Raw genomic sequence first — 13283 nt, 5'->3', positions numbered from 1 at the left:
TAAGAAGCGGGATTAAAAGGCGTGGCGGGGTTCAAGAGGTTTCCCAGAGCCGGCTTTGCACGGCGAGCTCCTTCCACTGCCGAGCAGACAGCACTCTTACTCACTGTCCAGTTATTAAATGGTGGAAGATAAATGCTGAACACTTTCCCAACAAAGACCCTTTATCTTATGTCAGTGAATATGCTTCATTGAGTGTTATGCGCTTCATTTGGAGATGAAATATGCTCTTTCCAGTTATTTGCAGATGCATACTGTAACAACACTATTTCATCCCTACTCTGTCATATTCTGCCACTTGTACAGACTCCTTCTCTGGCCTTTTGCATGCCATCTTCACGTATGGTTCATTTTGTGCAGCCATGACTGTTATATTATATTAGATTTAGATTAGATTTATATTGGATTTTACTTTATTCATCCCCAGGGGAAAATTTCTGCATTTCAGCAGCAAAACATATTTTTTACAAATATACTATACAATACAATAAAATAGCAGGGCATATTACATTTAAGAATTTCAATAATAAAGGAAATGAAAATGTAAATAAGGAAAGTGTATACAGCGTCTCTAAAGTATAAAGCGACAGCGCTGCAAGGTTTATTGATGTTCAATTTGAGGAGGGTTTGGCCAGAGGGGATTTATTATGAAGTCTAATAGCATTAGTTCATGGAAACACAGATAATTAACATCATGCAGCTGTCGGGATTATTTTTGTTGTAAAACGGTCGCTGTTTAGGCAACACAAATAGTTCACATTGTGAAAAGCTCACGGTTATGTTTCGGCATCATTCATACGCCACGTTGTGAAATGGTCACGATAAAAATAAAAAAATATCCGTAAGATAAGACTTTATTGTGTGAATATTTGACCTGAGATATCCGAGGTCCATAACTGAAATCATTCAAAGCCTTCTGAACCGTTTATTATAACACTTTGACCTGCAGACTTTTGAAAAGACACTGATGTGTGCCGCAATTGAACCCTCGATGCTAAGTACTTTATGTTTTTTCTAGGGCTGTGAAACGATTAAAATTTTTAATCAGGTTAATCACAGGTTTCTGTGGATTAATCATGATTTATCACATATATACATTTACAGGGCTCTCAAGACAGGCAAGAGCTCCGAGAAGAGTTGTTGACGGGGGGGGGGGGGGGGGGGTTTAAGACCGTGATGCGTGAGTCTCACGCTCAATGCGTGACACTTGAGAGCCCTGCATTGCTTACCAGTGCGCGCGCCAGCATCGGAGCTCTGCCGCGCGAGCCGAGAGAGGGGTTGTTGACGGGGGGGAGGGGGATGCAAGAGACTTTTTTTCGTCCCGATGTGCCAGCATCCGAGCTCTGCGGCACGCGAGACGGAGATCGGAGTCGTGTTAACGCGACACGTAGAGACAGAATGACATGCTGCTGGTTAGAGACGACCAACAACAGACGGATTGGAAGCTCATTCTGCGCATGCGTTAAATGCGTTAAAAAAACAAAACTAGTTAAACCTGTAATTTAATTAACTGAGTTAACGCGTTATTTTTCACAGCACTAGTTTTTTCTTTTCATACGTCGTCTCTGAAGTTTCTTCTGCTTTAAGCCAACGGTGCTTTTGAACTCTAAATAATGTAGGACGGTGTGGAAATGATTTCAAAGTTCATGTTCTTCTTCACCTGGAGGCATTTGTCCATTGCGAGGTCCTCAAACCTCTCATGTTGCGAAAATAGTGTTGGACGTGGAATTGCAAATCAATTTTTAGATGAGACTGCAATATATAAAATAACATTTAAAAAAACACAGCAATCTCATTCTTTTATGTGAAGACATAGGAAAATAAAAGCTTTCTCTTGATATGTATCATTTCCTCAACGTGTCAGTCACGTTATGTCATTACAAGTATTGATTCCACATTCATGGCTATAAAAGAAAACAGAATAAAAGAGCCAGGAGTAGTTTTTTTAAATCGGATAACACTATGAAAGGTTTGGGTGAGTGCTTTTGAACGGAGGATTATCAATGACGAACCAGGATTATAGACTGGCGTTATGGAGTTCTGAAGTGATAACAATCCACAGACAAAAGATTCTGGCAGCCGCATATTCTTAATGATTATCGTCCGACGGGCGGCTGGAACACGGCCCAGAGTTATCACTATTCCAACATGCCGGAAGCATCTTATGGCAGTCGATATCAAGAGCGATCTGTTGTTGGCAAGCCTTTTGCAGCCGTCGATACGAATTCCTCCTCGGCCCGCGACACATATCCACGCGGCACATCGATTGCACCGAGCCGCGGTGATTTAAAGACTCCGTGCCACAGATGTGCGAAGAGATTCGACGTCTCGTGTGCTCTCTGCATGGCAGGCGATGCATCATCTGTCACAATGGGCCCTGACAGAGGGTACAGAAATCAATATCACCTCATCGGGGGAGGGGGGGGCAAGACCAGGGAGTGCGACATTCAACAGGTGTCCCCATTCTGTACTGGTCCAGAGGTCTTTACTCTCTAAGGTCGATAAAATAGCAGTTATACATGAGCTCAATAATCTCTAAGAGTGGGATGTAAATGCAACATCTGATCAAAAACATAATTAAATAAGTAAAAACATCTTTAAATGATTTGGGTTTATGGTTGATAAGAAATAACAAGACGTACATGTCCAGATTCAACAGGATGGGTGCTGTATCATATCTCACAGGATTAGGATTGATCAATCCCGGATTAGCACCCGTGAGAAGGCTGTTCATTGGTGCGTAACATTTCAGGCACCAGGCTCTTCCTCAGACTCCAGAAAGATACGTAAAGGAGTTATCGGCAGAAAAATGAACGCCACATAAATTACTACTCAACGGGCGACAAGGCGTCACACTAATTGTTGACACACAGGTGATAGGCCAAATACATATCAGGAAATGCAACTTAAGGTGCTTTTATACTACATGATATCATTCACCCATATATATATTAGGGCTGTCAATCGATTAAAAAAAATTAACTAATTAATCGCACATTTTGAAATTCACTAATCGCGACTACAAGTTTTTTTTTCTTCTAAAGACTAAATCTTCTAAATGAACGAGTAATCACTTCAGACAGCGTGTATTTTAGACACTTGTTTAATTGTATTCTTTTTTAAAGACAAAACTTCAAACAGAGCTGTGTTTTCAAAGAGGCTCCTACCTATAAAGTGCCAGCGAGGTATTTAATATTGTGGATGATAAATTGTTTCTTCAGTGAAACATCCAGATTAGTAAGAAAAGGTATATTAGAGACCCCATTGGTCCTGTCATCTTTAACATTGAACAACAGCAGAACCAGTGGCCTTGGTAAACTGGCTGACATTCAAATATGTCACGTTTCTCGATTTTACAAAAAAAAAGTAAATTCATCTTTTAAAGTCTTTTGCATATGACACATCCCAGTGTTTCCCCCACCATTCTATCAGGGTGAGGCCCCGCCCCCCTGTAATTTTCTCTATAGCGCCAGATTACAGCAGAAGTAATGTACGGTTATTTTCTTCAAGACGTCTTTGTTCTTTTATTAAACTAAACATCTGTTGTTGGTCGTCTCTCCAGCAGCATGTCATTCTGTCTCAACGTGTCGTTCACTCTTCTCGGCTCTCCGTCTCGCGCACCGCAGAGCTCCATGCCGGCGCGTCTGCGCGCGCATCGGGGCGGAGCAACAAAAAAAAAGTCACCTGCACCTTCCGCCCCGCGTCACCGACACGTCGCCCTGTGAATATCGAGGAGCAGACGGGAGGAAGGAGGCGGACTGCCGCGGCTTGACACTCAGAGGATTGCAAACATTTCAATGCACACCGGAAGTAAACAAAGTTGCGTTAATTGCGTTAAAAAATACTTTAGTGCGTTAATCGCGGCCAAATTAATCGCATAGATTAACGCGTTAACGCTGACAGCCCTAATATATATATATTCCAACCAGTCAAATAACTTTTCTTGGTCAGTGGCTTTCGGTATTTGGCAACAGCATACCACCCATCATTAGTAAACGTTGACAGCTGCTGGCGTCTATAGGACCAGCCAATCCACACGGGGCGGGAGAGTCAAACAAACACAGGACTTGTGTCCAGGAGACTGCTGTTCCTGTGAGAATGTGACCTACTAGAAGCAACTCTGACTCAATGTCATCATCAGCTGTTACAGGTGAAAGTAGAACACTTTTTTTGAAAGGAACAATACAAATGTAAAAGCAGTATTGTTACAAGATACAACTGCAGTAAACAACAACAACAACAACAAAAAGGTCTACTGTCAAATTCCTCCTTGAGGCTTTTATGTTATTAAATGATGAGTCTGGGTGACTGTGGGTCAGAGGTGAGCAGGTCCGTCTTCCAATCAGGGGGTCGACGGTGTCACGGGCGGTGTAAGGGAGGAGTAAACACAGGCAAAAGTGATAGGTTTCAAAATGCAGGGGAATGTTTATTCATCAAACAAATCAAAAAAAGTCCATCCTTCAACAAAAAGCGTTCCGGGGGAGGAAAAGGTTCTTTAAACAAAAACTTATCGTAAGCACGTCTGCGTGACAACGTCCTCCTCTCTTTCGTCCGCTGGGCTCTTGTCCTCGGCATGGCTGTGCTTCAGCGCCTGGCTTGTCCAGCTCCTTCCCTCCCTGTGCTCGGCCCTCTGTCTCTTCTGAAGCTTCCCAGCCCTGCCTCAATTAGCTGTCATAAACACTTGCAGCTGGGTGCGTGGTGAGGCAGTCTGGGAGCTGTAGTTTCCGCCCGAGCGGCCATTTTGTCATGTGGCCGCCGTAATTGAGTGGGGATATCGCGTCCGTCCACTCCCTGTCCCCTTGTGTTGCCACAACGGTTTCAATCCCCGTCCAAGTCGATGTGTCCTTGAGCAAGACGCGTAACCCTCCCTGTAGCTGTGTCTACGGTGTGTTAATGTAACGTGATTGGAAATTGCTTTGGATAAAGGAGTCAGCTAAAGGACATGTAATGCAATGAGAAGGTCTTGTTATTGTCGTTTCTCATGCAGTGTATTAGAACTACAATCTGCTATAGGATGTATAAGAGAAACTGAAACTGGGCACTTGGCAGATGATGGACATCAGGCTCCGGATGCGCGTGAATTGAGTTCAACAACATTTAATGGCAAGAAGTGTGAATAAACAATCGAGGCTCACGATCGTGGTCTTCGTGATGATCTGGGCTCCTCAGGAGCCAGCTCGAAGCGCCCGGGTCAAGACGAAGGAGAACGATATTTCCACAGTACAGAGTCTTAGTCGCAAAATCAGCCAATCACTCACTCTCAAAGGTTTAGTTCAGCCTCTAACACCTTCCTGTTGGATAAAAGTCCGATATCAAAATGGAGGGGTCAAACGTCACGAAACCTGGGTCAACCGGCTTCGACAATCTGAAATACTAAACTAACAGTCACTCTTATGCAACATACTTTAATTCTTGCCATTTACATTTGCATAGAGTAAACAGTACCCCTATCAATATTCCCCCTAATATTTCCTATTATAATATATTTACCTTTGCATTGAAAATGCGGAAGGTTATGTTTTGATCGCCGTGTATTTATTTATTTATTTGTATGCGTGTTATTCGCATAACAAAAAAAGTTTTAAACCGAATCGCATGTAATTTGGTGGGGTGATTGGTTATTATCAGGGGACCATTTGATTAGATTTTGGGATCGATCGGGTCAAAGGTCAAGGTCATGAAAAGGTCAACATCTTCTTGAATCGCATGAAATTTGGTGGGATGATTGGTTATTATCCGGGGACCATTTGATTCGATTTTGGGATCAATCGGGTCAAAGGTCAAGGTCAAGGTCATGGATAGGTCAAAATCTTCTTTTTACCATAGCGCAGTCAATTTATATCCAATTGGCATGCAACTAATGCCAACATGTTCATAATTCAATGCCCAATGTTGTGATATGCGAAGGTATGCGCTCTACCGAGTACCCGTTCTAGTTCTATATGTATTAATTTAATGCATAAGACGTCCTCTGCACATGTGCAATATCAAAATAAACTATTACAACCTAACAGATGACACTTCACCACCCCCCCGAGCAGATGTGAATGTATGGTAGTGAGATGTTTGACTTTGTCTGACAATGTCTCTCGATGTCAAGGTGACCCCGGCCGGTCTCCCATCCACCTTCGCCATCCTCTGTTTTCCCTTTTTGCCCCTCCCTGCGTGTGCTCTCAGCTTTTCACACCCCGTCACTCCCCATCTCTCCACCAGATGTCCTCGCTGCGTCTCCCTCCCCAGTCACATGATTGCCGCACCCACCGACGCACCTGCTGATATTATACAGTAGATGGAAATATACTACACTTGGTAGTATTGCTTTCTGGTCGCCAAATGGAAGCCTGTTGACCACCGATTCTCGTAAGATCTACTTGGTTCGGGTGGCTTCGCCTCTTCCAATGAAATGAGCAAACCAATGTGCACTGCGGTGGCTGGTCTTGCTCACGAGGCACAGTTGCATGAAGCGTTCCCACCCTTGTTTGGTCAACTCTACCATCGTCTTACGACAGTAGTTCAATCAAGAGAGACGGGCATTTAAAGTTTAACAATAATTTATTTACAATAGCATATTGAAATCGTGCAACGTCTTTTTAGCGATTGGACTCTATGCTGAATTTGGATAAGCCAGGGGTAGAGATGCTGATATCCGCGCAGGCAGAATCCCCCAACTGGAGTCCAGACACTGGTGTTGGTGTAGAAGAATCATTGTTGTAATGTCGATTGGAGGAGCCTGGGGTGGAGGAGGGTCGCAACGACTTGAGCTGAAAGGCAACTGACAGCAGCAGAGGAGAACACATTTTAAAGTTTTACCAACGACGCTGTGATTGGCTTACCAATGCCTCGAGATGGTTGGTTCATTCATCATACCTGCCCCCAATCAGCTAAAGGAGTAATCGCTGGAGGACTAAGAGACTGCTTCTTCTGAGCTACATTTCAAACGTTGTAAAGCAGGTGTGTCAAACTCATCTTCACCGAGGGTCACATCAGCATCACGGCTGCCTCTTAAAGGGCCGGTGTAACTGTATAAACTACTCAAACATACCGCCAAATAACTCTCTTTGCATTTGATTATTGTTTATTTAAGTGTAGAAATATTGTACATAAGAACATTTCTCTAATATTATAATGTAAACCCATTTAATTTCAAACCTTCAAAATAAAAGCACAGGCTAGTTTTCTTCAATTTCTTAACCCTTGTGTGGTATTCATTTTTTTGTTACTCAGAAGGTGTTGTGGGTCTGTTGGACCCGCTGTATTTTTGGGCTTTTAATTCAACACAATCAAACAATTTGATGTTAAAATACTTAACAGATGTTTTCTTCATCCCAATTACGAGCAATATAAACAGTAAATATGGTTAATATTTTCCCTTTAATTTTGTTATAACACGTTTACGAATTAAAGTGCTACTGTTTTTTTTGTTGATAAAATCAAGAAAACTAATTTTAATCAAGATATGAGTGGACAATATTCAACAAATTTACAAATGAAGCAAGTTTGTTCATAACTATTGTTTTATTTATTTGAATTTGTATTGAATTTCATTAGTCATCAGGTAATTTTACATAGCACAACACACAGTTTACATTACACATTGAACACATTACATTGTTGAACACATTGCCTTTTCATACCAGCCTATTCAACATATGAGTGGCAGAGTTTACTGTGTGTGTGTTGCATATGTACTTCTTGCACTTGATGCATGTATATTGCGTCTTTCTGTCCGTCTTGGGTCCACACACTTCGCACTGTTTCTTTTTGTTGCTGCCGGCCGCAACCTAGAATGATGAAAAGATCATGAATTTTACTAAAACCTCTGTCTCGTAAGGTATGAGTGTCAAACATATACTGCAACAGCATCACACACACTTACCTCAGGCTCTGCAGATGGTGGTTCTGTAGGTTGGGTGGATGGGGCGCCAGCATTGTTCTCCTGAATCCTCCTCACGGTGGCTGCAGAGGCTGAGGTTCTCGGAACATGCTGTCTTCTTAGGATTTGTGGTTTCACCAGTGCCTTTCCAAGTTCCCCAAGAAAGAGGCGCCTCCTCTGGAGCTTCCCTCTGTTCCACTCTGGGTTCAATGCCATCCAGATGACAAAGGCGTTGTACGCCGAGATGTCCAGCATGTCAAAGAAAATCACCAGTGGCCAGCGTAGGCTCCTCCTCTTGCAACTGTAGGCAGACACCAGCTTGTCCAAGTTGTCTACTCCTCCTTTTGAGGCATTGTAGTCCATAATTATCTCTGGTTTGTAGATTCCAAGCATACGAGGAAGTCGCATCACAGGCAGCCCAGATCTTTATACCATACTTGGCAGGTTTCGATGGTATGTACTGTCTAAAGGGGCAGCGGCCCCTAAATGGCATCAGCTGCTCATCAACGGTGACATTGACACACCAGGCCCACTCACATACACACATAAACACACACATACTTAGCTTACAGCAGGCCCACAAACACACACACACACTTACAGCAGGCCCACTCACATACACACACGCGTGCGAACACACACACACACACACACACGCGGGCACGCACACACACACACACACTTACAGCAGGCCCAGACATGAGGAGGACAGACTGAAGGTACACAGGACCAACAATTTCCACACTTTTATTAGCCCGGGTCCAGTGGACCCGAACACCCTGTATGTAATACAAATGTGTAGGGGGGGGTTACGGTTTGCTGTCGATGAAAATTTTGTCTGATATATGTTCTTCGCAGAAAATTAGCCAAGGCCAATAAGTCTGAGTTTGAAAAAATAATGAATCATATTATTTTTGTTTTGATGAAAAATGAAAACGGGTCCCACAGACCCGAATACCATACAAGGGTTAAAGAAAAGGTGATCACGTGTCTTTCAAGCCGTCAGGGGCCACATAAAATGATTTGGCGGGCCGGATTCGGCCCATGGGCCTTGTGTTTGATGCCTGTGTTATAAAGGCTTCATTTCCGTCTCCAGAATTCCCCAAACCTTCGTCCGCAGGATAAAAGTTACGGTACAAACACAGGACTTTCACCAGGGAGACCGCTGTTTGTGTCCCGTGTTGAACCAAGTCAACTCAATTCTTTAACGAACAAATACACTATTCATAAAGCAAGTATACGCGTGAGTAGACCTTTAAGTAAACCTACGTTGAAGGTTTACTTTGACAAGACACTGAACATTTCCTGTGAACGAGGCCATTCATCAAGTCACAATATGCAAGCTCAGTAAGCTCACGTGTCCAGCGATACATATTTTACACAGGTTCCTATTGAGGTCTCAATAAATTGCATTCTGAAATGCAGCGATGACAGGTATATGCTGAGAAGATTTCCCTATTTTTTGAAGTTGGTGTAAAGTAATAACTCTGAATCAGCTGCTATGTTTTCTACATAACTAAACTCTGCTAATGGGAATTATCATATTTGATCCTACACTGAATATTTTACAGTTTTTTCAATATTCTATATCTATTTGCACCAATGCAAAATATCCAACTCCTAAAGAATATCAGTGCATGGTATTAGAATTCAACATATTTACAGTGTATAAGTTTTTCTTGTGTATTCTTTTACTATAAGTAAGCAAAAAAATAAAAAATACGATGTTTAAAAAACAAATGGAACAGCAAACAACAACAAGCGTGTCAGCGTTATTCACCAAATGAGCCACCTGGGTGCTGTGAAGAATACAGTGGGCTTGAATAATGTAAGAAGCAGTCGCCGGTCCCTCTGAGCCAATAGGAAACCAGCTGCTTAGTTATCATTCCGAGGGTGCGGCGCCTTGTTAAAATGCACTCCATCAAAGTTTCCTTTGAAGTAATAGCTGACGGAGGACATAATAGAAGGGTGAACTGTTGATCTGAACTGTTGTGAGCCTCATAGCCTCATACCCGAATCTCTGTATCTCTCCTTGTGGCAGCGGAGGAGCGTGGAGGAGACTGGCCTGAAAGTACCTGTCTGTAGGAGAGGTGGTGGGTGGGGTCCGGGGTCCAATATGGACACCAGTTCTTTCAACGACTCCTCTCCACCACGTTCCACAGGCTCCAGGCGGCAGCAAGTCGATGGAGCCAGCCTTCTAAACCAGTTGTTGTTAACGGCTGGTGTCCGGGCTCCGGCTGCTCCCCCAGCAGACGTCGGCTGCTTGAGGAGAGGAGGTACTTTTGTCTTACCCCACCATGTCGTCCCCTCCACCCCCAGGACACTCAGTGTAGTAGAGCTGCCTTCCTCCTGAAGTCCACCGCGGCCGGAGGTGGGCCAAGACCCAGCCTCCACCTGGAGAGGGAGGGGAGGGGAGCCATTGTTTATTGAGGGCCTGGATGTGCGCTCCAGCAGGGGGACAGAGGGTTCTCAGCGCCAGCTGATGGCGGCGCCAACATACCGAAATGGAAATGGCGGATCTCTCGCAAAACGGTACGGCGCACGGCGCATCCCCACGCCAAATGTTCAATGTCAAGCGCCCCTTCACGCATTATGGTCCGTCATTACCAGCATCGCCTTTTATTCGCCAAAAGCTCCAGACCCTCCTATGATCGACCGCACGGAGGGGTTGTACATCTCCTCGCTTTAGCCTCCCTGACACCGACCTGGCACCAAATGAGCCCTCCTCCGAGCTCCAGCGGGATCTCCAGGTCCGGACTGAAATCAAGACAAACGTGAAAGAAAAGAAAAAGAAAAGAGAGGTGAATGTGACCTGACAGGGGGGGCTCTGAGAAAAGAAGAAACATTGAATGAGGCCGTGGAACGAGAGAACCGGGTGGAGTCAGTAACATCTTGACGTGAATCTCCAACACTTGTTTCCAAACTAAAGATTTGTCATTTCACCCGTCAAACCAGAAGATAACCCTCTCTTGGATTATGTGGACGTTGGAATTTAAAACCTGCATTCTTGCCTCCTCGTCGGAATAAGGATCCTTTAGAAAAGAAAAATGTTTTTAATGCGTTTCATTTGAGATGACTGCCATTTCATCGCTGTTCTTTTCATCCCCTGCGCCACAGTAAACAGTCATGCACGATGCAAAAGGCGAATTTATTTTCTAACACAGACAAGATAAATAGTTACAAAGTCCATTTGAGAGAGCGGAGTATTGATGATGCAAGAATTGATTGACTGGCTGAGTGTGTGATGAGTGAAGCGGGAGAGAACGTTCTCCTTGCATGAAGACAACGAAGTCACAACACGTGTGTTACGGCCTCTCGCGGGTGCCTACACAGAAACATGAAGGTGCCACCTGGAACTGAAAATGGTTCTTCAGAGTGATGCCATAGAAGAACCATTTCTGGTTCCACAAAGAACCTTTCAAACCAGGGTTGTTTAAAGAACCATTTCCCTAAATGGTTCTTCAAAGAACCTATAAAGGTGTCTCAAAGAACCTTTAAAAATGGTTCTCTAAGGCACTATTTCTGGTTCCACAAAGAACCTTTCGAACCAGGGTTCTTTAAAGAACCATTTCCTTAAATATGTCTTCAAAGAACCTATAAAGATGTCTCAAAGAACCTTTAAAAAATGGTTCTTTAGGGCACCATTTCTGGTTCCACAAAGAACCTTTCGAACCAGGGTTCTTTAAAGAACCATTTCCTTAAATATGTCTTCAAAGAACCTATAAAGGTGTCTCAAAGAACCTTTAAAAAATGGTTCTTTAGGGCACCATTTCTGGTTCCGCAAAGAACCTTTCAAACGAGGGATCTTTAAAGGAGTGCATCAAACGAAAAAATGGTTCTTCAGTAGGAGATGGTTCTTCTTTCTGTGTGTACACGGGCCGTACCATACATGTATAAGAGAGACATCCTTGGCAAGGGGGGAACAAACGGTGAAATAATGTGGCAACTGGTGAGAGGGAGCACACACACACACACACATGATGTTGCTCTCTGATGGCTTAATGGATGGTTAGGTCACTTATTTACCTCGACCTTCATGGTACCCATATAACCATTTTTTTCGTCCATCTTTAGTTGCCATGGAGTTTTCTCCTGATATTCACATTCTTAACAGCACATGTACAAACTTTGGTTGGAACATTTTTTAATCTAGCATCAAGTATTTAATGAGTGTTTTATGAACAAAATAAAAAAATTGTATTTCCCATAAGGCTCAATTGTTGGTGTTGTTGTTGTTGTTTGCTAAGCTTAATGTACATAGGTTAATGTAACTAACCTGCTGTCTCTTCTTTGTGACTATTTAAATGTGTTTAATGTTTTTTAAATACTTTTTTTGTTCTTTGTGAAACTCTTACAATGCCATCTTGGCTAGGAATGAGATTATATATCTCAAAGGAATATATATATAAAAAAGGACCATTTAATAAAAATTAAGAAATGATCTGCATTTTTTAAATAGTATTTATTTATGGTTACAACACAAGCATATTTAATTTAAATGAGAGAGAAGCAGAAAGTCCTCACACTTCGGCAATCTGAAACCAGCGTCGCTTACTTGACTAATGAAATATTTCACTACTCATAAGCAACTTTCTGATTGCAGACGATTAGTCTTTTTCTTTTCTGTTTTCTCGTTCTCCATCTGTTGCAGGCTCCCGCTGTTCCGACGGATAGTGTGAGAGAGTTACATGAAACATCCTGCCGAGTGCGCCTTTAAAGGAGGAGAAGAAGAAGCTCGGTGTTCACACAGGCTGCACTAATGGGAACGGGGATCTGACTGTTAGCATTCTGTGGCGCAGATGTTACCGGGTCTGTTTATCTCCCCATCTGGGATCAGTGTTAATGTGGCAGCCTGTCACCGCCTCGGCAGCTCTAAGGATGCTGGAGAAAAATCTGTAATTGCGAACAATATTCATTTAAAAACACTTGTGTGTGGTGTGTCTCTCCCCCCCCTCCCCTCCCCCCCCTCTCCCGTGCAGTGCCCTCCGGGTTTGAGCCCCATGAAGGATGGGACTGGGTGCTACGACCACCACATCGGCATCGACTGCTCCGACGGTTTCAACGGCGGGTGCGAGCAGCTGTGCCTCCAGCAGCTGGCGCCTCTAGAGGATGACCCGACGCTCTACAACATCCAGATGTTCTGCGGGTAAGAAATAAAGCGCATTTATCCGCCTCCTATTTTCAATTGCTGTGGTAGGAGCGGTCAGTAAAATCAACGCGCATTCTTTTCATAGTGTCACTTACATACTTTCTTTTATTTGCAGAACAGACAGAAACAGAAATTAAGCTCATATTAAACAGAAAATACGGCTTTGTCTTTATATGCAGTCTAAATGCGGTTCTTAAATGCGGTTCTTAATATCCGGTTCTTAAATGCGGTTCTTAAAATGCAGTTCTTAAATGCGGTTCTTAA

At 43.3% G+C, this 13283-nt stretch overlaps 1 protein-coding gene across 2 annotated transcripts in view; it reads left to right on the top strand.

Annotated features, from left to right (window-relative positions):
* The window catches only part of astn1 (astrotactin 1), a 462961-nt gene that overhangs the window by 221579 nt on the left and 228099 nt on the right, over positions 1 to 13283 (top strand). For both annotated transcript variants that reach the window (XM_056421820.1, XM_056421821.1), the window contains exon 13: positions 12850 to 13016. In XM_056421820.1, the coding sequence (XP_056277795.1) occupies positions 12850 to 13016 (167 nt within the window). The remainder of the gene's footprint in view (positions 1 to 12849; positions 13017 to 13283) is intronic.

Source organism: Pseudoliparis swirei, chromosome 8 (genome assembly GCF_029220125.1).
Source record: "Pseudoliparis swirei isolate HS2019 ecotype Mariana Trench chromosome 8, NWPU_hadal_v1, whole genome shotgun sequence".
Classification (NCBI taxonomy): Eukaryota; Metazoa; Chordata; class Actinopteri; order Perciformes; family Liparidae; genus Pseudoliparis; species Pseudoliparis swirei.
This window is presented reverse-complemented; position numbering and strand designations above follow the sequence as displayed.